General features: G+C 37.0%; 3 protein-coding genes across 3 annotated transcripts; 2 read left to right on the forward strand and 1 right to left on the reverse strand.

Annotated features, from left to right (window-relative positions):
- Positions 1 to 18: 18 nt before the first annotated feature.
- Positions 19 to 11,641, forward strand: SRT2 (sirtuin 2). The gene is made up of 12 exons (XM_086663610.1): positions 19 to 256; positions 3,356 to 3,398; positions 6,589 to 6,829; positions 6,973 to 7,038; positions 7,254 to 7,299; positions 8,295 to 8,455; positions 8,537 to 8,666; positions 8,922 to 9,086; positions 10,029 to 10,156; positions 10,668 to 10,767; positions 10,871 to 10,940; positions 11,284 to 11,641. The coding sequence occupies exons 1-11, from the start codon at positions 242 to 244 to the stop codon at positions 10,919 to 10,921; spliced, it is 1,146 nt and encodes a 381-aa protein (XP_086519736.1). The 5' UTR covers positions 19 to 241; the 3' UTR covers positions 10,922 to 10,940; positions 11,284 to 11,641.
- Positions 11,642 to 13,668: 2,027 nt separating this feature from the next.
- Positions 13,669 to 16,674, forward strand: LOC147555893 (coiled-coil protein). The gene is made up of 5 exons (XM_086663611.1): positions 13,669 to 14,161; positions 15,435 to 15,556; positions 15,923 to 16,014; positions 16,180 to 16,266; positions 16,348 to 16,674. The coding sequence occupies exons 1-5, from the start codon at positions 13,803 to 13,805 to the stop codon at positions 16,453 to 16,455; spliced, it is 768 nt and encodes a 255-aa protein (XP_086519737.1). The 5' UTR covers positions 13,669 to 13,802; the 3' UTR covers positions 16,456 to 16,674.
- Positions 16,675 to 17,700: 1,026 nt separating this feature from the next.
- Positions 17,701 to 23,177, reverse strand: LOC147555894 (chromatin remodeling protein EBS-like). The gene is made up of 6 exons (XM_086663613.1): positions 23,058 to 23,177; positions 21,714 to 21,811; positions 21,277 to 21,619; positions 21,100 to 21,168; positions 18,304 to 18,439; positions 17,701 to 17,943 (listed from the first exon to the last, which is right to left on the reverse strand). Exons 2-6 carry the CDS (start codon positions 21,784 to 21,786, stop codon positions 17,917 to 17,919), a joined length of 648 nt encoding a protein of 215 aa, XP_086519739.1. The 5' UTR covers positions 21,787 to 21,811; positions 23,058 to 23,177; the 3' UTR covers positions 17,701 to 17,916.
- Positions 23,178 to 27,799: the final 4,622 nt, after the last annotated feature.

The raw sequence follows: 27,799 nt of genomic DNA on the forward strand, positions 1-27,799 counted from the left end.
GATTTTAGGCATTTTAATGCCCAGCTGATGTGGAATTACTAAAAGACGAGGTTTTTTCAAAACGAGCTAGAGCTAGATGGCGGATTGTTGTCCTTGTAATTGGTAACCCGCTTTAACTCGACATATTTGAGGGGTCTTTCTTGGAGCCATGTTGGCAATGGGAGCTCCGTTCAACAAAATCTTTTACCCAAACATTTTACATTTGGGGAAGAACACCACCAGACAAATTCAATAGTCTCCAATGGCGGTGACAACAGTGAGTTTCTATCCCTTCAAAACTCTCTCTATCTCTCTCTTACCAACTTAATAGATCAGCAACTCAACAGTAACGAAATCAAACCTCCATGAGAGAATCAATTTTTCGAAATTTCAAATAACCCATCCCATATCTGTTGTTAAATTGTGATTAGATAGTTAACCAATTCTTTCCCTTGTATGCATTTATGAGTCCCAATTAGTTGATTCTATTTTACATTTCCTTTTTCTTATGACCCTCTGCTTAATTTAGTTGTTTTAGGTCTAGGGTATGTTTATTGGAGCATCTTTTAAGCTTGTATATCCGAGATCGAACACACATTAACATGAGCAATTAAAAATCAAAACAATGCTAATTTCATACATAACCATTTAGAGTATCACTAAGATATTATGCATGATTCTAAGCCTACTATGGTAATACAATAGTGTCTGTTACGTTACGAAACAATAATTGCAGGTATAGAGATCCATACTAACTCAAAAGGAAGCAATAGGGTTGTCTAGGATGTTTAGGTTAGAGACGAAGATCAATAACAAGTCTCATTCAACAATTAAATCAGGGAAAATAAGTAAAATAAATGGGTAAAATCCGTGGATTTTATGGGAAAGAAAAAAAACACAATAGAAATTCTTGGCTGATTAGTGGATAAGAGAAAGTAATGGTTGGAAATAACTTGGACAACAACACACATCTTCGTTCATTATAACGAAGCATAGAAAGTACATAATAACACTGCTGAATCCAGACCATGAATAGTTTCTTTAAAATGTTCTAAGTGGCTTCAATCCAAAGTTAAGGAATCACTCCAAATCTATTCGAGTGGCTCCTTTTCTATTAGCCTCATATACTCGAGAAATATATCAAAGTTTCCACTTGACAAGATACTTTTGGTCTCCTTCGTGACTGGTATTCGCAACCTGTGTGTCCGAGTAACTTCAATCTCATCTTTGCTTAAAGGGATGAATTGTTAAGGTGATAAAGGATGAAATGGATGGTCTGATAGGTATAATGGATCATTTATAAGGTTTGACCTGGAACCAAGGTCATTAGCAGATGAAGAAATATTCGGTTCGTTTGTTGGAACTTTGACAGTCATAAGATTTGATGAGAGAAGCAACACATAATCACTAGGTTCCAATTGTTTTAGTATCTTGTAAGGATCAACATTGTAAGCTTGTAATTGCAAATTCCTTATGCTCTCGTAGGAATCAGTTAGGCCTTATATGAATCATTATAATCTTCAATTGCAAATTCCTTATACTTACATTGTAAATCAGCAACTGTTTTATATTTTTCATTGTTCATGGTAATGCATTTTTGTCATCTCTGAATGCACTTCATGAACATGATGCATAATTTGAACTAAATGCAATATGTTCTCTTGCCTCCTAGCACATTCACATACAAGACACTTCATACGCTTTTACTGACTACTTCATTTTGCCCATAAGTTTGTGGTTGTTATCTAGATGAAAACTTGAGTCTAGTGCCCACCATGTGCCGAAGTGTTTCTAAGACATAACTCATGAACCTGACATCCCTACCAACCACTATTCCATGGAGATGAACGACCTCTCTGAAAGGCAGTTTAACAATATTAGCAAAATATGAAGTGCTGGGACAAGGATTAAAACGTCTCTCATCCTTTTTAGGTGAAGGGAAGAAGGAATAACACAACGACTAAGATTTTCCCCCATGATCTCATTTTTTTAAATGTTCATCAACTTGTGTCTCCAATCCTGTAGGATAAACCCTATATAGTGTGGCAGATTTGGCAAGGTGTTCACGGGACAAGTTCATTCGTTATGTCATCCACTGAAGGGCTATCTTGTGAATGGTCTTCAGGAAATAACTTGGACAACAGTAAACATCTTCATTTATTATAACCAAGCGAAAAAAGTACATAATATAGTAACACTACTGACTTCCCAGTAAGAACAATTTCTTGGAATCACTCCAACTGACTTCACACCAAAGTTAAGGATTCACCCAGAACTATCAAAGTTTAGCACTTGCAGTGCCTTTATTCTGCGTTTTTTTTGCAGATTACATCATTATATATAGACTTGAACATATTTACCTATAACTATATTCTTAACACATGTCTCTCACATAAAAAGCAAATAACTACACTAAAAACAAAAAACTGCTTACAATGAAAAATAACTAAGCCCTAAAAGATTAAACACATAGCTTCCTAACTCTGTTCAGAAACTGGACCAAAAGTTGTCCGCATCAATATAATATTGACATTAGTAGGATGTGTGCGGTATGATGTGGGAGAAACAAGTACGGAGATATGGCCTTTAATTGTCCTTAGTATTTTAGGTCATATCCTTTCTTACTTTTAAATCAACCAATTTTTCATCGTACGCAAATTGTGTATGTTCGCAGAAGGTTCACACAAGAGTGCACATATTCAGGTTAGAAAGTGAAATATGAGTATCTGTGTTATACGTATTCGTAGGTGTTAGAAAGAGCGTATATCCAAGTTAGAATTAGTCCATCACGTACGCATGGGGTTTATATAGAACGTCTCAAGTAAAACCGTGGTCTGCTTTCTTCTGCCACCTAAGAAGCACACAGATTGAATCAAAACCTCCCTATAGAATTAGGGGAAGATAATATTAGGTTGATGTAGTATAAAATAGGAAGACATCCAAGGTCTCATAAATATTTAGGTTCCATTTAGGTAAAGAAGATAACTAGCTACATTTGCTTTAATGTTTTGTTTCTAACTTAAAATGTAAATATTTTGTCACGAACATAGGAAACAAACACCAAAAGGGTGTCTACCCGTACATGCCATGTGCAAGCGAACCACTTCTTATTGGAGATGATGTTAAGATAGATTAGAAGTGATAAAAATGTGAGGATATACTTGACTATTGACAATTTACATTCTTCTATAGTTAAGTCATGAAATACTTTCATCTACAGTTCAAGAAATTGTTTTGCTCTGTTTTGTAAGTGTTGCCATTTTAATCTGTTTTGTTGATCTAATTTTACTTTTTATGGTGATACCTATGCTCTGATCATAGTTGCGATTTTGGTGTTTTCTCCTTCTTCATTGATGTTTGGTACTTTGTTATGCAGATCTTTAGAAGTGCCAAAGAAGCGTTTGGGACAAAAACCATTGGCAAGTCAAAATTTTATTTATTTACTGTTTACTTCTCTTTTTCAGCTACCCTTTTTCTTTAGTATTGTGTTTGTACAATAGTGCTTGCTTTCTCTCTTTTACTCTTTCCCTATGTAACTTAGCTTGATACCAAAATATGTTTCAGTTCATCCTCACTTTCTTTTGACTAATGCTTTTGGTTGTCGGAAATATAAAAATTTGGGTGAGAAAATCGGTTTAGAGGGTAAATTTATTTAAAGGCACACAGACTCCGATCACCATCATTACTCTGATCACCACCACCATCACTCCGATCACCACCATCACTCCGATCACCACCATGTACACACATACGCTCTCTCTCTCTCTCTCTCTCTCTCTCTCTCTCTCTCTTTCTCTCTCTCTCTATCTCTCCCTCACAATTCCGACGAAGGGGGATCATCCTCCTTCTCAGGCGAAAGGTTTTCCCTTTCGTTTGAAGGAAGGGTATCGATCTGATCTTAAGACGAGGGGCTTCCGGCAATGGGGCCCAGTCCCTCTGCCAGAAGAACTGTGAGGGAGAGAGAGAAAGAGAGGAGAAGGAGGACAAAGAGAGCAGGAGGGGAGAGAGAGAAACATGGTGGTGGTGGTCAGAGGTGGCGAAGATGAAGAAGAGAAGATAAAAAACTTTTCTTTGATAGGATCAGTTGGGACTTCCTTTACCAGGCTATGGAACGGATGGGTTTTGGCTACAAATGGAGGAGTTGGATATACTTGTGCATATCTACAGCCACATTCTCAGTCCTGATCAATGGAAGACCGTCGGAGGTGTTTCAAAGCTCAAGAGGCATCAGGCAAGGGGACCCTCTCTCCCCATTACTATTCTTACTGGTAGCAGAAGTGTTGAGCCAATGTCTCCAAGAGGCAGGGAGAAGCAACTGGATTAGAGGTTTCAGGGCAGCCGAGAATGGTGATGAGATCAACCACCTTCAGTTTGCAGATGATACATTATTCTTCATTGAAGAGGATGCCAACCAGTTGAGGAGATTGAGGGATATTCTTATATGGTATGAGCTAGCGTCGGGACTCAAGGTAAATATGCAAAAATCCTCCATTTATAGTGCTACTAAGGTAGAAGAGGATAACATGAATCAGGATATGATCAAGGAGTTCGGATGCCAGGTGGGATCTCTTCCCACCACCTACCTGGGTTTACCTCTGGGTGAAAGATACAAGTCCAAGAAATTGTGGGATCCTGTGTTAGAAAGGGTGAACAAAAGGCTAGCTGCCTGGAAGGGACATCTTTTATCAAAAGGGGGAAAAATAACTCTGTTGAAATCAGTACTTCAGGCCTTACCCACCTATTACTTGTCCCTATTCTCTATACCCAAAGGTGTGTTGAAGGATATTGATAGTAAAATGTGCTCTTTTCTATGGAACAAAACTATGGGTGACAAGAGTATGCACTGGGTGAACTGGAACCAGGTTCGTACAAGCAGAAGCAAAGGAGGCATGGGGGTGAAAAACTTAGAATATATGAATAAAGCTCTCCTCACTAAATGGCTATGGAGGATGGATCAGGAGAGTAACCAGTTATGGCAAAGGGTTATCTCTAGTAAGTACGGCACGAGCAGTGACCTTTGGGTTAGAAAATGCAAGAATACATCTTTTGGCTGCGGAGTTTGGAAAGGCATCACAGCTCACCTAAAGGACTACCATAATATTACTAGATGGATCCTGGGGGATGGTCTGAAAATCAAATTTTGGACGGACAGTTGGATTGGGTCGAGTAGCTTAAGCTTAAGCTTCCCTGATGTCTTCAGGTTGGCAGTTAGGCCTTTGGCTACTGTGGCAGAGATGTATAATACTGAGAGTGACTATTGGGATATTGTTACCAGGAGGAACCTGAATGATTGGGAGATGCAGCAATATGTCCATCTATTGCAAATCATTCAAGAAGCAAATTTCTTGGATGAACCGGATTCTCGAGTATGGTGCAATGAGGAGAGTGAGCCCCTGACAGTTGCTAACTGTTACAAAAGGTTGGATAGAGATGGCATCCTCCTAGAGCCTTGTGTATCCAAATCAGTTTGGATCAAGGCTTTACCACCAAGAGTGGGATTCTTTATGTGGGCTATCCTAGTTCAGAAAGTTCCCACTGTGGATGCTTTGAAAAGAAGGGGTTTTCAAATCCCTAATAGATGCATTCTATGCAAGGAAGAGGAAGAATCGGCTGATCATCTGTTCCTCCATTGTAGGGTGGCAGCCGGCATCTGGAACTATTTTGCCAAGCTTATGGCAACCCATTGGTGCCATCCTGTAACCATACATAATATGATAACTCAGTGGGATGGTTTGTCCAAGAGGAAGCACAGAAAGGAGGTTTGGCAGCTGGTCCCAGCTGCGATTGTATGGAGTATTTGGCATGATAGGAATAGCAAGATCTTTAAGGAAAAGAACCTGAACTCAGTGATAGACATTGAAGATGTCAAGGGTGTCATTTACTCCTGGATTAGGAAAATAGAGAAATTTAAGAATGTTTCATATTTGGATGTAGTAGTTAATTGGGAGGCCTGGATATCGTGAAATATCACTTCTAGCCTCCAAATCATATGTACATAGTTATTTTTATTTTAATAATATATTCATTCTAAGTTTCAAAAAAAAAAGTTCTGGTCCTTAAAAGAAATTTGCCCCATGCATCAATTATGCCACCCGAATTTTGTATGCCCCCAACCGAACTTGTTTTCCGCAAGACACCAGCCTTTTATTTTTCTGTTGTGTAGGGTCGCCAATTTAAAATGGAAAAACAAGTCAACAACTTTTTAATTTAAAAGTGGATGGATTTTCTCTTAAGATGATTTTGAGTACACCAGAGGATTTGACCATTTGAGTAGAAAGATCCTCTATTTCAATAACTTATGCTCTAAGTTTGAGTACCTTTTTCGTGCCACTTACTCGGGAAGGACGTAAGAAAGAGGGACTCCTCAGAAAAGAGGAAGATAAAAAAGAGGGACATCATGTAGTTCATTCACGAGTTTTGAATCAGGTCAGGGGCTTTATGGCATGTTTTGACTCGTCCAACAATATTGTTTAAGTGTGTCAAGTACTAATAGTTTCCTATAGGGATTGAGAGACTAAATGATGTTTACCTTTTGTTTTCATGCTAAACCCTTGATTTAAAATTTTAATGCCGAGTATATGAGTCTTATTTTATTTTATCTTTTTGTAGATGTGGTTCTGTCATGCATGAAAAACAGACTATTGCCTACGGGATCTGGACGAACACTATCTTTTCGGCAAAGTAATGTTAGATTTGTCCAGACAAAGTGCCGAATCGCGTTTCCTGGGGCCGCCTTAGTAAGTAAAGATAAAGCTTCTGCCGACTTTTTAAGGAACAGGAAAATTGTCCCTGATTCAGATCCTCCAAGTATCAAAGATATCGATCTTTTGTATCAGTTTTTTGATAAAAGGTACAGTTATTTTTTTATTTTTTTATTTTTTTATAATTTTCCAATCAGGTAGTTCTATTTTAGTGATAAGTTGTGTACGAGGTCAGTAAGCAGTACTTATTATTATTTACCAACTCAATTCACCATTCTTGGTTATGATGCAGTAGCAAGCTTATTGTGTTAACTGGAGCTGGAGTAAGCACTGAATGTGGTATTCCTGATTATAGAAGGTTTTTGTTTCTTACAACTCATATACATAATGTGATGGATACCGCGCACTGGTAGTTTTAGTTCGGTATATCATTAGAGACTTAGCATCTTCTTTTGACATCGTTATATTTGAAATAGCTGTGACATGCATCAGTTAAGAATTCGGCTGCTCACTTGCTTTTAAGTTCCGCATCTTGATATGAAGAAAACTGACATAACTTCTATTTTGATGTAGTCCAAATGGAGCATATAGTACTGGATTCAAACCAATTACACATCAGGTGATTTGAAGACACTTGCTGAGATATTGTTCCTCCTGCATTATTTTGGTGACCAGAGGTGAACTATTTTAGCTTATGACTGATGACTCCATATGAGAGAGTTAATAAGCAGGTTGAAAATACATACATCGATTTCTTAGCTGAATTTTATCTGTAATAATGTCCCAAGTTCCAACCATATATTTTCTTTAGGAGAGCAAAGAAGATAGAAAAAAATTAATACGGACAAAAATGAATAGGTCGAATTTTCATGATTTTCCGTTTCCAATGTTGAGGGTTGTTGATGATCCTAATATAGCTAGGAATATAATGGATGATCATTGTTGGATAAGCCATTGATTATCGTTTTAGGATAAACAATTGATATCAGAGAGTGATTTGGAATTTTGGGTAGATTTTAAGTCGTTCTATGCATTTGCTCTCTCACCTCTATTTAAAGGTGTAGGCTATGTAGCTATCAGGATATTTACTGGAGATCATGTAGAAGAAAATAATCTCGTTAAGTTTATGATCTGGAATATCTTCTGTACTAGCTACTCTCTGAAGCCTATCAGTGTAGCTGTCAGATTCTGTGGTGACGACTACCACATAAACAATTTTCTTTCTATCTTTTGCTTCTTTAGATCTTAGCTGGTTCTTGTTCAACATTCATGATAACATTTAGATGAATTTTGATGGTCAATGTTGACTTAATGGAGTTTCAGACAATGTCTTACTGGTTTATAAGATTAAACAATTAGTTCATAAACTATAATCGTGACTACGTGAGCCACATTTCCATTAACTAGTAGTAATTAGATGCAGAAATGAAGCCCGTACAGTTGTGCCACTATAACAATGGATTTTGCAGTATCATTAGGTGGAGCTGGCAAATAGAGAAAATTCTAAGAATAGTTTGGGTTACTCATTAACAAGCGCCAGAAGTTACTCTTGCACCTCCTTTATACGACTTTTTCTGTTTAAATCCAAACCATTGGAAAGTTCATTTTTGACAGGAATTCCTTCGCTCAGGCCGAGCTCGTAGGAGGTACTGGGCGAGGAGCTACGCTGGATGGAGAAAGTTCAATGCAGCACAACCAGGTGATACTCATATAGCTCTAGCATCGCTAGAGAAAGTTAACCGAATAAGCTCTATGATTACCCAAAATGTTGACAGGTAAATGTCTGTTGGTATATGTGAAGTGAGGAAATGCCAGAGTAAAAGTAACTACAATTATTCATCAGTATCTTCTCTCAGGTTGCATCATCGTGCTGGCAGTAATCCACTTGAGTTACATGGAACTGTTTATTCAGTTATATGCTTGGACTGTGGGTTTTCCTTTTGCCGGGACTTGTTTCAGGAGCAACTCAAATCTCTTAATCCAAAGGTTGGCTTTCAGAAATTTAGTTCTTGCTAATATATATCCTTTCATGGTAATGTTACCTACAGTATAGTTTTCTCAAAAACTTGGTTATCATTTACACACCTTTGCTTGAATTATTTCATGTGTAGATTCTATGCATGCTGGTGTTATCTTTTAATGTTTTGGACTGTTCTTTGAAGGAATTGTAAAATTGGATTTCTTTAGGCTGCTAATGTTAGTTATTTGTTTTTGATTTCTATTTGAAATCAATGGTACCAGTGGGCGGCAGCAATTGAAAATTTGAATGTGGGAAACCCTGGATCAGACAAGAGCTTTGGGATGAAGCAAAGACCCGATGGTGATGTTGAGATTGACGAGAAATTCTGGGAAGAGGATTTCCTTATCCCCAGCTGCCAGAAATGTAATGGAGTGCTGAAACCTGATGTAAGATACTTGCCTCCTTCAAATCAGATATGCATTTCGGTGGAAATTTCAGTAGCCATGGAAATGAAAATGTTTAGGTCATTTCGGGCACAAAATTTCAAAATTTAATTTAAGAGAAAGTACATTCATTTTACTCATTGGTTATGCAACAAAAGACGTAGCAACATTTATATTTCTTGTTGGTTGAACACTTAAGTCTTTATATTATTGTAGCGAAGTTAATAAGACTATATTGTCCAATCTTTTTATATAAATGCGGTATCGTATTTTTCATCTAAAAGAATGTGTGCGCCTTTTATGCCTCCCCGGGGGTGCATCAAGGTGGCACTTCACTTTTTTTGGGGCAAACCTCCTCTGGCAGAAAACTTGTTTTAAAACATTGGACATTTCTAATCAGTGTTCCACAAAGACCAACTAAAAACAAAAGAATTGTAGTTTGCTTGGAATTCATTAACATTTACTCACTTACAATTGTTGTAACTAATTAGACAAGTTCTTTGATGATTAAAAGAATAAAGAAGAAATCATGGTTAATAACACCTAGGCAGCTGACGACTTAGATTGGTATACTCGAGCACCTAGTTGAAGATTATTCCTTTTTAGAACCTAGGATGCCTACAACTAGTTGAGTTGGCCAATAGGACTAATCAGCGATCACTTAAGAGTAGTCGGTGCTTTAGTAACATAGTAAAACCATAGAAATTAAAATTAACCAAGATGGTTGTTATATCTGACTGCAGGTACACAAGTTTAGCATGTGACTCCTTGAGCCTTATGTCTCTAGTACACCTAATTTGTTTTGATTCAGCCTTTGAATCATGTATAAATTGTCGGTGCGGAGTTTTTTGCTTATTCAAGATGTTTCTATACACGAATCAATGTGTTAACATGAACTTGTCTAATTTTTTAGTAAACATGTTTGTCTCCTTTGAATGTTTCAAGGTTGTCTTCTTCGGTGATAACATCCCCAAAGAAAGAGCTGAGACAGCAATGCAAATTGCAAAAGAATGTGACGCGTTGCTTGTTTTGGGATCATCATTAATGACCATGTCTGCTTTCCGACTTGTGAGGTACACACTACCCACATTAGTTAGATATCTGATTAGACAAATTGCGGCAATTCTTCTATCATTCTGCCTCGTGAATGTCTTTTTTTGTGTAAAATGGAAATTACAGTTTCAGGATTCGTGCATGTACCATTCTCTACTGCTTACTTTACATTCAGGAAAACTGAACATGGTCAATATTATGAGAACATTAGCTAGGAGAGATATTTAACAGGATTCATGTTTTAAATGCGGTAGATGTCTACGCCTCGGGTGCACCTCAAGGCCACCTCAAGGCCCTTTGTTCTGTCTTTCGCCTCGAGGCCAGTCAAAAACAAAATGTACAAGCATTGATTATGTTTATGCAACATAAGAAGCTTTTTGGAGCAAACCGCCTTGAGGCGGAAACATTATTCTAGACATTGAACAAGATGAATAATTAGTCTGCCTTGTTTTGGTTTGCATAGTCTTTCATCCTGTTAACCTCCCAAACTCTTCATAATTAATTCTTTGCTTTTGTAATTCAACATGAAAGAGCTGCTCATGAGGTAGGAGCGGCTACTGCAATTGTAAACTTAGGTGTTACACGTGCGGACGACATTGTCCCCTTGAAAATTAACGCTCGATGTGGGGAGGTATGAAACTTAACGATGACCATTATGTACACTCGCTATAATCACATAACCGTATATAGTACACACCTGTTACATCTTTCTTTCTCGTTGTCTGTTCCTCCAGATTCTATCCAGGTTGCTTGATGTCGGTTGCCTTGCTATACCTACCGTATGATCACAAGATTCAAAAAGAGGTATTTCAGAATCTTGGTTTTAAATTTCAAAAAGACGTATTTCAGAACCTTGATTTCAAAAAGTTATATTTGCTATTTCTTCATTTTAGTTTTCGATATGTGAAAATTGAGATGCTAATTGACAAACTGCAAAGTTCCGTGTGTCTTTCTGGAACTAGAATTTGTGAACTAAAATTAACCTGTCAAAATTTCTCAATTCGACTTGGTTAACTGTCCAATTCACAACTGACCCATGAATCCATAGATGAAGTCACTAACTGGATGAAATCATGAATATTTAGTTATTATTTTTCTGTCTCTGAGGATATGTACCATATTTAAAGGTAACTTGCAATTTGGACAGGAGAAAATCTTGTCATTCACGACGGACGTTTGCTAATTGGATCTGCAAAAAGAATGTTTGAGCTTTCATCAACACCGAGGGTACGGGTATCCTTTCTCTTGTCCAGTAGATAATATTCGTGTATATCACCTTTTTATCTATGTGTATGTATATTTATGTGTTCTATATGTGGTACTAGAAGTAAAACACCGCAACCTTAATCATCAATTACTCATTGAGACACTATTGTTCATAATCCATGTCAATTGGGTGCCTGAAAAAGAATGTAAACAGCTGAGTCGTTGATTCATGATTCATCTATATGCTTCAATAATATTGATATTTAATACTTTTTCTCAGTATAAGATAATTTCGTTGCTATGTTTCTCTTTGTTACTTACAATTATCGCCTACTACCCGTCTCTCTCTCTTTCTCTGTCTCTTTAGAAATGAAGTAACGATCGATTTCATCTGAATCTTCAGCATTCTTCTTCTCTTGTATGTCGCCTAGACTTCAGGTGTTGGACCGTAATTTCGTTAGCTTATTTTATTTAATGAAGAGACCACTCATCAAGTATCTAGCAGGATTGATATTTCGACAGTAGAAGAAAGAACTGTTTCTTGCCAAATATTGACTTGAGTTGTATGATGATTATCCTAGGTCTTTGCCTTTTTTTGTTGAGATAGGTCTTTGCCTTGTAGCAAAAGAGATTGATCTGCCAAATGATGTCACAGAAAATCAAGTTCATGAAATTTGAAAAGCAAAATAGAATAAAATAATGGAGTTCATAACCATTTTCTTAACTAGAAATTAGTTAATCAACTATTGTAGGAAACCTTAAGATTATTAGACTTTGTTGTTATTAAAAGTAAACTTGCTCCCCAAGTAGTAATCAGTCAATCTAATCGTTATCTCTCAGTTTAATATTGGATAGTTCAACGATTGCCTCGGTATCTTAATGGATTGACATAGTTGTATTGTATTCGTATGACACCATATTGTAAGACAATATGTTCGAGAAAAAATGCACGTGCAATTCAACTTAACGGAAAGAGTTCAAAAGTTTAAATCCTTTTGGTTTTTCAATTGATACCGATAATTTTTTATTTAGAATTTTGAACTATTCTCCCATTATGCAGGCGATACGCCAAACCTTATATTTTTGAGAAAATTTAGTTAGTTTATGACCATCTTATAGTGCGCGGTCCATCATCTTTTACAATAATAAACTTGACCTCCATTTGTGTTATCTTAACCCGAACTCTGCTAAAATTTCAACGTTCTAATCCCAAATTACTTTGGTAGTAATTACGTTTTTTCCTCTCTCATCTCTTTGTTTCCATCCCTCGCCTTCTTCTTCCATTCCGCCTCTTCTCTGAAGGGCGGAAGAAAGAAGGGAGCTCCCATTCTCTAATAAAAGATAGGCCGACGGAAGTTGGTTATTGACTATGGGGCTTTAAGAAAATTTGTCACACAAAAATACCATATCTTAAAGAGAAAACAAACCCGTTGGACAATATAGAAGTTTGGTTTGTCTGTTTTATCCATCTTCAATGTTACAGAAAGTTAGGTACAAGTTTCATCTTTCAATCAATTAGACAGAGTCTGAAGATCATATTTCTTATCTTTTTCAAGATGAGTTGTCGTATGCACAGGCTACAAAATAAAGAATATTTTACACATCAAAGATACTTTATGCAATTCTTCATTTACGTAATTTTGATGTTTATTTTTGTACGGTTAACCATTTCGTAGTTTAATGCATTTATACTTCCAACAATAAAAAAAAGGTCAGCGCTTTGGGGAAAGCTAAATAGTTTCCGGGGTGTGAAATTTTAAAGGGAATATGTAGAATTTTAGAAATTTTTCGGGGAAATAAATTTTAAGGGGAAACAAAAAAAAACACTCCACCTCACCTCACCTCTTTGTCTTCTCCGATTAGGTCGCCGGCCGGAAAATTTTCAGGCCGGCGACCATGAAAAAAAAAAAATTTCACTCTCTCTCTCTCTAAAAACAGATCGGATCTGGCCTGGTGAAGAACAGCCCTTCGCCGGTGTTTCGTCGGAACAGCCCGGAACTCCGACGAAATTTTTTCGGCCGGCGACCTAATCGGAGAAGATAAAGAGGTGAGGTGGAGAGAGAGAGCTGAGGTGGAGAAGTATTTTGTTTTCCCTCTAAATAAAATTGTCAAAACAAAATTGACCAATTTTTGACCAAGTCTTCACACCCCGGAAACTATTTAGCTTTCCCCAAAGCGGTGGCCAAAAAAAAAATATGGAAGCTTGGGAAGCAAGTCCTCTAAGGGTATTTTTGGTCTTAGAGTAACCACCTCTCTAGCGGGTTAGACCGCGGGGAGAAAAACGGGCAGAAGATTATATACTATATATACGAACCGTTAACTCAAAAACGGGAAATAGAACCGACAAACAAAGATTTTTCTGCCTTTCTCTCTTAACTGATCTTCATTTGATATAGAAATCAAGTTCTTCAATTACTAATTACACCTACCCAAGAATCAAATTAGGTCAAAAATACAGAGATGAGTTTCTTAGCAGGAAGATTAGCAAGTACAGAAGGTGCTTATTTCCTTCAAGAATCAAAACTTGCTGTTACCCGTCTTGTTGAGAAGAACAAAAAGAACAACAATAACTTCCCTTCATCTTCTTCTTTGAATTCTTCAATTTCAGATGAAACCCAAACAGCAGATGTTCTTCCTGAGGTTCTTAGACATTCTCTTCCTTTAAAAATCTCTGAACCTCTATCTGATTCAACTTATTCAACAGCTTCAAAATGGGGTATTTCTCATGATGTTAATAAAGTTCATTCTCTCTCTACTGAGGCTCTTAACCCTCTTCGCTCTTATCTCTCTCTTCCTCAAGTCACTTTTGGACCCAAAAGGTATGTCTAATTCTTCTTTCATTTCTTAAATCCTCTGTTTTTCTTGGTTGTTTCTTTCAATTTGATTATAATTCTATCTTGATTTATGCTATTAAACTGGTAATCCTGGCATACCCTTTTGGATTTCGCTTAAAATACAACTATTCTTCTCATTTTCTTTCAGTTTGATTTTTGTTTTGGCTCTTAGAATTGAAGTTCTATAAATTATTCGGTTTAGGTTTTCCAGATTTGGGTTTGGATGGTTGCAAGTGTTAAATTTTATGCTTCAATTTCTTGTAAAATTTGAGTATCAAAATACACAAGTGCGCGCGCGCACACACACACACACATATATATATAGACCCATACACACACACACATCATGGTGTTCTTAAGAAGAGAGCACCCATGACAGAAAAATAAAAAAGAACCGATTGCATAGTGTAATCAGAGCTTCCCAATTAAGGGCGAATCCCCTATAGGACAGAGAATTAGCCCAAGCTTTACTCCTTCCACAATAGAATAAGGTAGCTTGAAAGCCCACCTTTTGAATTTTTTACATTTTTATAAATCGTCCAACAAAATGCATGTTGTATGACCTCACATTGTTGTTCACCTTCCCATGGAAATGTGTGCTGATTCAACATATTGAGAAATCGCAGATCTTTGACCGTCTAAACTATAGATTGACATGTATAACTAGCATTAAAATTAAATCGAACTACATGGGTTCGTTGGATGAATGTAATCAGCAAATAAACTGTCAAATTATTCACATAATGGTAGCCATGGTAAATCCATAAGGGCTTTTATAAAACATGCATGTGAAAATTGAACTGCAGACCATAGAGGTTTTGTCACAAGTTTAACTAGAGCAAGTAAGTGTTGGCATTTTGTATTTGATTTTGTTGTAAAGGGCCGCAAAATTTTGGTCTGGCCTGTTTATGTTTCATTGCCCTAGTTGTACAAGAGTAGGGGGTTTATCTGTGTATTGGGGTGGTGGGCGGGGGAATTTAGTTCTTTCAGTTTTGGGAGAGAGAAGGCACATTGATGACAAAGAACTCTTGAGAAATTTCTATAATCTTGTTCTTCATAGATAGTGAACGTCTTTCCATTCTCGCTGTGGAGTAGGTTTTTACGACCGTACCACGTAACCTCTTGTGTTGTGTTATTGATTATCTCTATCATTTCTTTTATGGTTTCTTGTGTGTCGCTATAACAGATTAGAATATGAACCTTCGATATTATGTTTTGGTGTTACTCATTTTTATTAGTATGATATTAATTCATGCAGGTGGCACTTGCCAGAGGGTGAAAATTCAGTTTTGGCTTCTACAGCGAACGATTTGAGGCAGGACAAATATACAACCATTAACCCGGAGAAATTGAAGGCCGCAGCAGCAGGGCTTTCACAGAGTAGTTTTCTCATCCTCTATATTATTAGCTTTTGTTTCTACCAAAACAACAAAATAAAAAACATTTCTACTTGCAAGACCAAACCTTCTACTTAGGGTTTTCATAGCTTATTAGCAAGATATTTACATATATTGCTAAAATGTGTTTGAGATAACCTGAACCTCCCTAGATTGCTTTAGCTCTACAGAGTTTAGAGTATTGGAAAACCAGAATGATCAACCAAGGGGCTTTATTTCGCTTGGATGTATCTCCATGTTTACCGTAAACCAATTACTTACCGAATTAGTACTTAAGCAGTTAAATACTTGTTTCGGGAAACGGTTTTTTAGCGTTTTATCCTCACATAGGGTATTATGTGTCTTGTAGTCGGAGCAGCATTTGCCGTTGCTACGGCAGTTGTGTTCGGTGGTGGTGCTTTGGCATTTGGATTAACAGTCTCCAGGCTAGAGCTTCAAAATGTAAGTTCTCTCAATGCTTTAATCATCCGTTTATATTAAGTAAATTTCTGTCTATGAAAAAAATATCGAAGCTTCACTTTGGTTCTCTATGTGGAAAATTTAGAAGAATTGTGCCTGTTCTCTTTTGTATATCCTTATAGGTTATAATTGACATTATTTTGACAGAGCGATGATGTTAGAGCCAAAGGAAGGAACCTTCTTCAGCCACAAATGGATGGCATCAGGGACAATTTAGTTCCTTTTCGAGTCTGGGTAAGCGAACTTAACTATATTGATGCAAATCCTTCATCTCCTTTCGTATTTGTTGTGAAACTAAGTGAAGATTGAATCCAGGCGGAGAATGTATCGAAGGAATGGCGGGTAGAAAGAGAGAAAGAGATCAAGGAGAGTCGTCTGCTTAAAGAGCTCACCAAAAGGTTGGGGGTGAAAAATTCAAACTAATGTGCATATAAAGTACCTTGTTGAATATAAGTATCATGTTTGAATAAGAAATGTTTGTCAACTAAAATCATCAAAAACTTGCTATAGTGATGAAGGTTTATAGGGTTTTGTTAAGTCTAGATGTTGTGATTGAATTTCTCTCTTTTTTTTTTTGGAAATTGTGGTATGAAGTTTTAAACATTGAGAAAGACTAATGAAAACTGAGCTTGTTGTATATTATTTTGCTGGTTTATTCCCGGCTGTCTTTTGGGTAACTTCTCGTGTGAGGGTGGTATTTTTTATTTATTTATTTCAGATAAGATCTGGAATCTGACTCGAGATCTGAATTGACTTGAATCAGATTTCAAAATGTTACTTGTATGGCTAACTCATCTGTGGGTGAGCAACGGTCGGCCAAACCGACCAGACTGAACTTGGCCGAATTGAGCCGAATTGTGTCGTCCCCCTGAAAAAACAATCAACCAATCTTTGTTTGGTTCGACTTTGGCTTGGATTTTTGGAAGCTGTCCAAACCGAACCGCCGCGGAACTATATATATATATATATATATATATATATATATATATATATATATATATATGTAATTTATGTATATCTAATTACGTATACATTATATATTATTATAAATTAATTATCGTTACTTAATATGGATCTTAAGTTTTTTTTTTTCTGATGTTTGATTGGATTGATTGAGTTCGGTTGGACCGACCTACCAAACTCAATCGAGTGAAACCGAACTGGGTTGAAAGAAGTTGGTTGACGATTTGATCAGCTTATCTTTGGCCAATGATTTAGCTAAACCACCATTTGGTTGGGCTTCGGCGACGGCGGACGGCGGACCGCTGCTCACCCCTACTCACATGATATGAGAAACCACTATTTATATCCTAAATAAAACATAATCAATAAATTATGAATTTCTATTTCTTCCAAGTTCTAATACCGTGACCTTTGAGTTTTCGGAGTTGATGAACGACCAACTGAACGAACATTATTTGTAAACTGAGTGAATGATAAAGAGAAGTAACCGAAATGTTGATATATATGCGAGTTCTGTTCTTTCTTCTCTTTTTTTTCGTTAGTATTCGTCTTTAAGTACTATAAGACACATCTCATCAAAAAAAAAGTACTATAAGACATTATGCGACCTGTTCCCTCTAGCATAGTCATATTCTAATAGTCTCAAACAAAGCCAAGTCAAAACCTTTACTTTCTTAGAGCATTATGTAAGTCAACTCAGACATCTACTCAAATTCAAGTTTAAAAAACCAAAATCATGAAAACAAAAGAAAAGAAGAAAAGTAACTAGCAACAAAAAAAGGTCTAAATCTGTAGATTCTTCAATGATTATGCTCAGGAACAGTTTTAATCTGCACTACTAACTTCAAATGACACTATCAAGAGACCACTGCTGAGAAAAGGAGTACTTCCTCACCATTCATCAATCTTCAGCATAGCTCATCACCTTTTTCTTCGCTTCGTCTCCACCTATAACAGCAAGCCACAGAGACCACAAGAAATCAGATTTTCATCGAGGAATATAATGATAAAAGAAAGCGACAAGTTTGTGATGTATCCTACATTGCTTGACCACTATATATATGTGAAGGCTGAAGTTTAAGGCTCGAAAAACTTGACCTTTGCAAGTATGGTTTCACGAGGGTACGACCCAATAGGCTTCTATATTCCATTAGGTGTCCCAACATGTAACGAATATCATTCGTCGACACTTAAGCATAACAAAAGACAGTTACGTACTACCCCGTGTTTGATACCTATTGTGTACTAACGTCTTCAGTCATAGTAAGCAAGATATAGAAACTTAAGAAGGGACATAAAAAACCTTACCTTAGCTGGTGGAACTGGAGAAACAGTGTTAGGGGAGCTTTTGGTATTATCCGCGACCGACGAACAATCCGAGCAAAAGTAGTGATCAATTTCTTGTGCTGTCTCTGCTGTCATGTCCAAACAGGAAAAATGATACCTGCCAGGACAATGTTAACTTTATGTCATCATGCAACCATTTAATCTCCCAAATTCACTTGTAGTATTCCAGGCTAGTTTGCGGTGTAGGTGGGTTAGGCCAGCAGAAGACCTGGCCAGGCCCTTACACAGGCTACTGTTGGGAAAAAAAAAACAGAAGACCGTTGCCCGACCCGTTCGACCGAGAGAAAAAAAAGTCCGTGGACACTCGATGGTCAAAACGGTCACTACCCGACCGACCCGAAAGAGTAGGCGGGCCGGTCTGGATCAAAATTCCATGTCGGGAGACCGTCCGCTAACCGACCGTTTCAAATGGACTGACGGAATGACCGACCCATACAACCGGTGGATCAACTCGATAAGACGGACAGAATGAACCACCGACATTTTCAGAAGATATGGACCATTGGATTTCTTAAATATAGGATACCCATTGGATCTGAAACCTAACTTTATAAATACCCCTATGCCCCTAAGACTATCCTTTCCATATCCTTTCAGTTTTACCTAATTTTTTTACAGTTCTAACCTCACTCTCTTTCTCATCTCCACGACACTGCGCGACGACACCTCCGAGTCGACGACCTCCCAATCAGTTATCTCTCCGAATCTCTGTAGCATCTTTGAATCTCTTAAGTTCTCTATTCTCTCTTTAAATATCTCTAACATCTCTGAATCTTTTTAGTTCTCAAAGTTCGAAGGTTTTTGTAACATTCTCTTTTATAGATACATACAATTAACTGGTTCTAATAATTGTAACATTCTCTATGTCGGTATTTCATTCCATCGACATGAAAAGATGGATACATATTCCACCGAAATCTGACACGAAATTGCAAATAAGTTTTAGGATTTCGAAACCCTACTGGATTCTGACATTTGATTGAAAAAACTGAACACACCTTCATCGTTTCTTCTTCATTTTCTGGTTGGTTTCATCGAAGTTTCTTCTAGATTTCTTTTTTAATTCCTTATTAGTCATCTTCAGTATAAAAGCCCCAAGAAATTTGTATCAACTTGAGAAAATTTGAAAACTTAGAAAAGAGAGAAAGCTCGAAGAAACCCTAGTCTTACGTACTGTTCTGATTATTCGCGAAAGAGAAGAAAACCTTAAGAGTTTTATATGCAGCCCATATAAGTGTAAAAGGCGCCCCTTCCCTCATAAACTTCCTACCTTAAAAGAGGCGCCTTTAACAGTTATGCAGGGTGTCTTCACAATTGAGTCCAATTTTGTTGCACTCAGGTCCATCCTTTCTGACGTTTCATGTTTTTACTTCTAAGTGTACATATTATTTAGAATAGCAATTTAATCCCTGCCATAACTATATAGTTGAAATCATTCGATTTACCCTTCCAACCTAACTATGTGATTGAAGATACCTCTCCAAACTAACAAAAATTGTTAAAAATTTATTAATTTTCTCATGTTTACTCGCTGTATCAACTACTTATAACTACTGGCAGTAAAAATCTGGTGTAATTGTCAATAAAATATCCAATTTACCCCCCTAACCTAACTATATGATTGTTAGAATAAGAATAACATCTTTTCTATGCTTTGTTATAGTTTAATAATCTTGCTATATATAATTTTGTTATATTTTTATCATTTCCATAGACTTGTAATGTTTCCACACTGACCGAAACGTTTCCACGAAACGTTTCCACTTTTGGACCAACCGAAATTTCCACCGAAACCAAAATTTCCACCAAAACCAAAATTTCATTCCTTGAGTTCAATATTGACTTACTTTTTCGATTCATACTAATAAGTACTAGCTGACTTACTTCTGGTTCGATTCATGTTTTACTGAGGATGGTTCACGCTAGTTCCCGTCGGTTCGACTTTCGTTTGTAACTTGCGAAATGATGATCAAATTTTATTTTATAATTATTTGTATCCTTTTTGGTTAATTTTTTTCATTTGTAACTCTTAACTTGTAGTTTTGATTGTCTAGTAATGAAAATGATTTACAAGTTTCTCCAAAATTTTAATTGGAAAGACTGGCCGAAGACCGTCCGGTGTCCGACCGGCTAGATAAATAAGCGGTCTTGGACGGTTAATGGACAAACAATCCTTGAAAGTGACCACCTGAGTCACCAACATTTTATGTCTGAAACTGACCGATCCAATGAAGTTAGAGTCCGTTACAGACCGACCCGAACCGATTCCCACCTAACACAACCTGTTACCAGGTTGGGTTTACAATAGACCAACAAGATAGAGGTTGCGCGTTCAATCTTAGGACCATTCCAAGCCTCGTTCCAACTGCAAGGGTTGGTTGGAACTGTTTTAAACGTTCCAAGGTTGATCGGGACTCTTTCAAATGAACCAAGTAAACTCGGGCCTGTCTTAAACAGGCCGAGACGGACACACCCACCTTACAGACAAGGATGTATTCTACCCAATTTAAACAGGTCAAGCAGGACTCAGGCCACCCGACCGGCGACCCTTATTACACCATTGACACTGAGTAAAAAAGTTTAACAATGATATAGTTTTATAGCATGGAACAAATCAACTCACTGCCAACAACCCTTGCTTGGAGTGGTAAGAGGTATAATCTTCCACCTAGAGGTCAAGGGTTCAAGGCACACGCTGAACAATGCAAAAAAAAAATCAACTCACAGGAGAATTACACATAGAAAGGTAAAAGTTACCAGTCTTTACAGCCATCACATTGAATCATGTGTTTATCCGGGTTATAAGGCATCTCACATTTGCATAATCTGAAATTCAAAACAAAACCAAAAAACTAGTTACTCATCTCACATTTTCATAATCTGAAATTCAAAACAAACCCAAGAATTCAAACTAAAAAGAAAAAATGAACTAACACTCTAACGGCATTCGGCTTGAATCCCCCAGTAGTTGGATAATACCGGTATCGAAAGTAGTAATCTTCAGGATTAATAGTTTCAAGTTTTCTGTAGTTCTTGAACGAGTGAACATTACAAGTCCCTTCGATCGTTTTTACATTCTGTGAATCCCAGTGGTCAGATAGAAACACCTCTTTAGCTCCATAAAATTCTCTTCTTCCTTCAATCGTGTCTTCTGGGCGATAATACCATATGATTTTAACATTGATATTATCTTCACCAATAGCTTCAAATCCTTCAACTCTAGCCAAATATGGTGGTTTATTAGGTTCTGAAGCTTTCAGCATTATACTATCTCCAGCTACAAAATAAACCCACACGTCAAGATGCCGAAAAAAATGGATTCATGTAAGAATTTAGTAAGAAAAAGTGGGATATTTTGAGTTTTTCGTTACCTTTAATGACTTTGTTTGTGCCTGGAATTGTGTAGGAATTCAAACGTGTCTTTGATGATCTTGTGTTCACCATTGTTGATTTATCTTAGTTTTGTTGGCTGGAAGTAAGAGAGAGGGTGAGAAGACTGGTAATAACCTGTTGGATGAAGCAAATTCAATGGTGACATTGACGATTCGAAGTCGATCTTTAGTTACTTGAATTCGATTGTTGAAGTTTTTAATGGGGTTCTGTTGAAATTGGTAGGTTCAAAGACTAGAACAGAACTAACTCCTTGCTCATGGACAATGGGAACTGAAAGACAGACAGAGTTGTGGGTTGTTACGGGCCTCAGGCCCATGGCGTATCCATTCGGGGCCCCAGGCCCAGGGGATATATCCCTTCGACCACAAGCCAATGGCAGAAAACGTCTAACACGATGTTTGCAAAACGTTTTTTCAATCATGTAGAAAGTTGGAGCCCGAAAAATATTAATTTTCTATTTAAAAAGGCTGGAATAGGAAAAGAAAACGTTAAAATTGATATGAAAACCAAGGACAAATAACTATCTATTATCAAAATAATGGAAAATACCAGAGCAATTTGTATTGTTACAAAAGTGTTATCGTGAACCTATGTTCCATTTCGTCAAATAGGGGCTCTGTCTTTCGATAATTTTTGGACATTCTTCCAAATACGAAAGTTTGGAACCCTTGAAGATAATTAACAAACTATAAGGGCTAACATTAAAAATGTACAATTACCACTAAGGATACTTGTGTTACAAAAATTCATAACCCCTACATATTATTACCGCTAAAAGAAGAAACTTAAAGAAAATGATACGAAAATTCACGACCTAATTACCTCGGCTAGGTTTAAGTAGTTAGACAACTTTGATTTGATAATTGGTTTTGTCCAATTTCTATTAATTCTAACCCACATGAATTAGAAAATCTTGTATTTTGTAGGACCAAAATTAAAGTTTATTACCGTCTTCCATTATAATATGAAAATGAAAATGATGGTCTATCCAGACATTTGGGACAAAATACAAGGGGGTCAGCCGTACTCTAATTTGGGGGAAAAAAATTTGTGCGAACTATCATTTTTTCTTAGTTTTATAATTCAATAGAGAAGTTGGATCTAAAAAAAAATAGAGAAGTTGGATCTAACGTCATCCAACCATTTGTCTTCCGCTAACAAAAGTAAAACACTTGAGTTCATGCCATCGAAAAACATGGGATTTTCTTCAAAGTTAACTATGACTCCGATTATTTGTATGCTTCATAATAGATGTAATAACAGGAAAAATTCAGAATTTCTATACAACAAACTAGGAAGAAAATAATAAATCAATGTCTTACCTTCAGAGGATATAACTCGATCAAAGCTTCACTATGTCGTTACAATTTCTCCGATTGTCTTTTGATAAGAAATCTCAAAATCCCCCCAAAAAAAAGTATTTGTTTGTGTTGAAGAGGTAAAGGAGTTTTTACTGAAGTTCTGCCTTTTAAAGCCACTGATTAAACTTGATTTAATGTTATGCCGTCACACAAATTGAGACATACACGTGGGTTAGCTGGTATTACTAATATTACACACTGGCAACGGTTAACAAAGTTATTACTACTGGCATAACCGATAACATTTATGTAAAAAAAAATGAGACTAGATGCATTATAGTCATTCAATTGATTTCTTGCCATTTGAACGTAAACTTTGTTAGTAAGTTGGGGGCCCAAACCTATAATGGAAGTATTTTAGTACCCAAATAGAAATTTCGATATTGGTAAGGGAAACCAAGAAAATGAGAAACCCTAAATCGATTTGGGGAAGAAAAATGCTAGGATGTGGTCACTCTCTCTCTCTCTCTCAATCGGGAAGAGAATGTTAAAATTCTAAAGATACTCCCATAAAAGACTATCAGTACATTATCTTCTAAAGGCTTTGCCTTAGTTTTCTTTCATTCCTACTAAACAGTTAAACTTGATTTCACATGTGAAAATGATGATTTTCTTTCTATGAGAAATATTTGATTTTCACATTTAAAAGATTTCTCACGTAACAAACAGAGCTTTAAATAAAACAGTTTTTCTTTTTTTTGTTGACACATAAGAAGCAATACAAAGAGATAACATCGTCCTTACAAACTGAAATGTCTTTAGTCTTAGTAGCGATTTTACGGGCTATCATGTTGTGATTTCTTCTACAATATATGAATACCAGTCGGAAAAAAGATTGTTTGTGATCTTCTATTTTTCTTAACGTGGCACCAGTTGATATCAATCGAGTCTGGAGTATTTTGGAGTTATGATCAGAAATTAGTAAATCAATATCCATTTTGCCCGTACTTTTCTTAAATGAGGCATCACCATTGATTTTGAAACAGTTAATAGGCGGAGGAATCCATTGATCCTGAATGGTATGATCTTCTTGGTTTAGCTTATGAGGATATATGAATTTTGTTTTTTCAATTTCAAAAAATTGAGAATCGTAGAGAATGTGACCAATGGATCGAATATAATTGTAACATCTCATGTTTTCGGTTAAATATATAGAAGACTAAGGTTAGAAGAGAAACCATATGCTTTCTTCATGGTTGGTTCTGGGAGGAAGAAGAATAGAAAAAAAATGTCAAATTAAAGGTCAAATGGTAATTGATGGAGGTTGAATTATTGAATTATAATTACGGTGGGACTTGTTTGTGAAGTTCATATAAATTAGGGACTACAAATTAATTTAATTTCATGGGCACTTCATATCCCAACACTTGGCACCCCCACCCACTTTTAGGGGTGGGAATCCGTCCAGGTCGGGCCGGTCGGGTTCACGTCATTCATCTGATCGGGCCCGGTCGGGCTTCGAAACTCTCTGTCCATTCGGGCTTTCGGATTTAATCGGGCGGGTTATTTAAAAAATCCTAGTGTCCAAAATCCGTCCAAGTCCGTCAAACTTTTCGGGTTCTCGGGTATCGGGCGGTTGAGTATCGGGTATTCACCAAAGTTTCAAAAAATCTCAGTCGAAATGACCAAAATATTTCTATTTCGATGGTACCGAAATTTCTATCGAAACTAAAATTTAATTAAGTTTCTCTTAACAATGTTGTGCCAAGGGCACTCCGCACTTGGACAACAATATATGTATATATATATAGATATACACTTCAAAAATATATCAAGATATATGTTATACATGCATACATAAATACATACAAGCAAGCATGCATATAATGTGCATAGGTATTATCGTATAAATGGATGACATTTATCAAGCGGGCTATGTCGAGTAAAGATTATCGGGCGGGCTCGGACGGGATGCCGGGTAGCACTTAAAAACTCGTACCCAACCTGTTGATTTCATCGGATCGGTCGGGCTAAACCCGCCTTCGGGTTTCGGGTACCCGCGGGCTTTAACGGACTCAGGTACCCGTGACGGGTTTCGGGTTTGCGAACTCCCAGCCCTACCTAGGGCTGGGAAAACGGTCTGAGACCCCGGGGTCCGGCCCGTTCGGCCCGGACCGTTAGAGCCCGCTGTCCATAGCCAACCCGAGCCGGGCTAACCCAGCCCGATGAATCGGGATTATTGGGTCGGGACTCAGACATAACCTCAAATCCGAGTCCCGGCCCGTTATACCCGTCCGTTACCCGAGCCCGATAGAGTCTGTCCGCTATCCGAGCCCGGGAACCCGCGATCCGCGTGAAATTCTTTAGATCCAACTGCTAAGATAGGGTGTCTCTTCTCAGCCGTTGGATCTAACCTACTTGGCTTTTTACCTATTATAAAAGCATCCAAAAACAGAAACCCTAAGACTAAAACCTAACGCCTCTCTCTCCGCCTCTTTCTCTCCCTCTCTCTCTCCGCCTCTTTCTCTCCCTCTCTCTCCGCCTCTTTCTCTCTAACTCAAACACAAACAGAAACCCAAAGCTTCGTTTGTCTTCGACGCAGATCTTCTTTACGTTTTAATTTTAGTCAAAGTTAGTAACTTTACTTTCTTCTTTGTTTATTTGATTATCATAAAGCAATCAATCATTTCTTTCATTTGAACTAACGTGGAAATCAGAGAGAGAAAGATCGTGAAAGGGCTCAAGCTAGAAACGGCGGCAAGAAAGGGAAAGATGATGGCTTGACTCCTGAACAACGTCGAGAAAGGTTTACTTGATTTATCCAACTTTGACTTAATATTTGATTTGGGTTTTTTTTTCTTATTAGGGTTTGATTTTGTTTTCTTATTAGAGTTTGATTTGTTGTAACTTGGTTAGTAATATATTTTTTTTATAGATCTGTTAATGTTGTCAACTCGAAGAATAATTTTTCTATTTATTTAAATGTGATGTAATTTTTTTATAGATCTGGAAATGGTTTGTATTTTGTAATGTTTTACTGTTTTTTTAGATTTAGGGTTTACTGTTTTCTTTGGTATCTAGGGTTTACTATTTTTTTTTAGATCTTAGTTGTTGATGTATTCTTTTTAACAATGGGTTGAGAACTTGAGATAGTTTGTTTTATTTTGTTGTAATCTAGTTACAAGAAAAATATTTTGATGGTTTTAATTTATGTTTATGTAACTCTTTAGAACAAGTCTACTAAATGGATAATAGCACCAAAGATAAGATACTAACCTAGGGTTACAAAAAGAATTGGCTAATTATTTTAAAAAAAAATACTATGTTACAGAAGGAGTTCTAATTAATAAAAACAAATACTAAAATAACCCGAGCCCGTCCGGCCCGTCACCGATGGAGCCCGCTCGGGCAGGCGGGCTCGGACGGGCTACGGGCAGTGAATATATTGAATCTGTCCGGCCCGATCCGCCCGGATACTAGTAGCGTGCTAGGTATTTTAGTGTCTGATCCGCCCGAACCCGACTCTATCACACCCGAGCCCGACCGAACCCGCCCGATTCCCACCCCTAGCCCTGCCCACTTTGTTGTTTTGAACATGAAATGAACACATGCTGCCACATGCTGCCACGTACCCCATTACCACCACCTATGTACCCACTTTTCATTCCTTTTCCAAAGCATTTACAAGGAACCCGAGAAGGTGAACCAAATCGCGTGTTAGGGCTCTGAGGGATAATAAATTTTATTCGTCTATTATTTCGCGTTCGATGGTTGGAATTCGGTGAAACTTCTTCCAGATAATTCTATTCGACTTGGTTTACATATTTAACGGTTTAGAAATTTCTATTTCGTCTGAATTTGATGATTTTATGATAGTTATTTTGAATACTATATAGTTGGGTAAGATTTTCATTGGGTTCGTAATTTGGAGCCATTTAGACTGTTATTATTCAATTTCTTCGAATGATTATGTTCAGAATCATATTTAGGATATTATAGACTATTTTGGGGTGTTCATATATAGACGGGGTGCTGCCGAATTATTTTACTGCTCGAATTTCATATTTGGACTAGTTTTCAGAATGAATTGGAATAGAGATTGTTACTCGAATTTTGTCATATTTCATACGAATGGACAATTTCAGTTGTAGATTTATATTGTGGGGTTCATTATATGATTTGTCAGCTTATGAAGACTCTAAAATGAAAAATAGAGTTTATGGGAAGTTGGTTGGTTGGTTTGTATGCATTTCGGGTATTCAGTGGACATGGCTATGAAAGTTAGAGATCAATTCGGTTATTCGAAGTCATCCTCTACGGATTATTTTTATGTTTTAAGTTTTCGTTGTTTTCTTTTATCTATTCTTTTTGTTGTACCGAGGTTCTTAGTATAAGAACCTAATGTTTTTATTCGATGTTATTGGTTCTTCTTCCTTATCCCAGGGTATGCGAATGAGGAGGAATAAGCTCGCCTCGTAGGCGGGATTTCTTTGGTTATGCAATAAAATGTGTCCAGGGTATGCGACTGAGGTAGGGGTTCTGAATCATTTTCCCAGCATGGTTTTATAGAAATAAAATGTGTTAAATTTTATAATTTTATGCGTCATTATAACTAGAGTTTAGGTAGCATGAAACTCGATTTTAAGTGATGAGCGGAATATGCTTCAAAGATTTTAACTGTGATATGAGAAATGCTTTCGAACTATTTTTACGATGATTGTGAAATACTTGGTTTTTCTTGTATGTACCTAGTACCCGACTTC

Source organism: Eschscholzia californica, unplaced genomic scaffold (genome assembly GCF_041429995.1).
Source record: "Eschscholzia californica isolate CP2 unplaced genomic scaffold, dmEscCali1.0.p SCAF_2, whole genome shotgun sequence".
Lineage (NCBI taxonomy): Eukaryota > Viridiplantae > Streptophyta > Magnoliopsida > Ranunculales > Papaveraceae > Eschscholzia > Eschscholzia californica.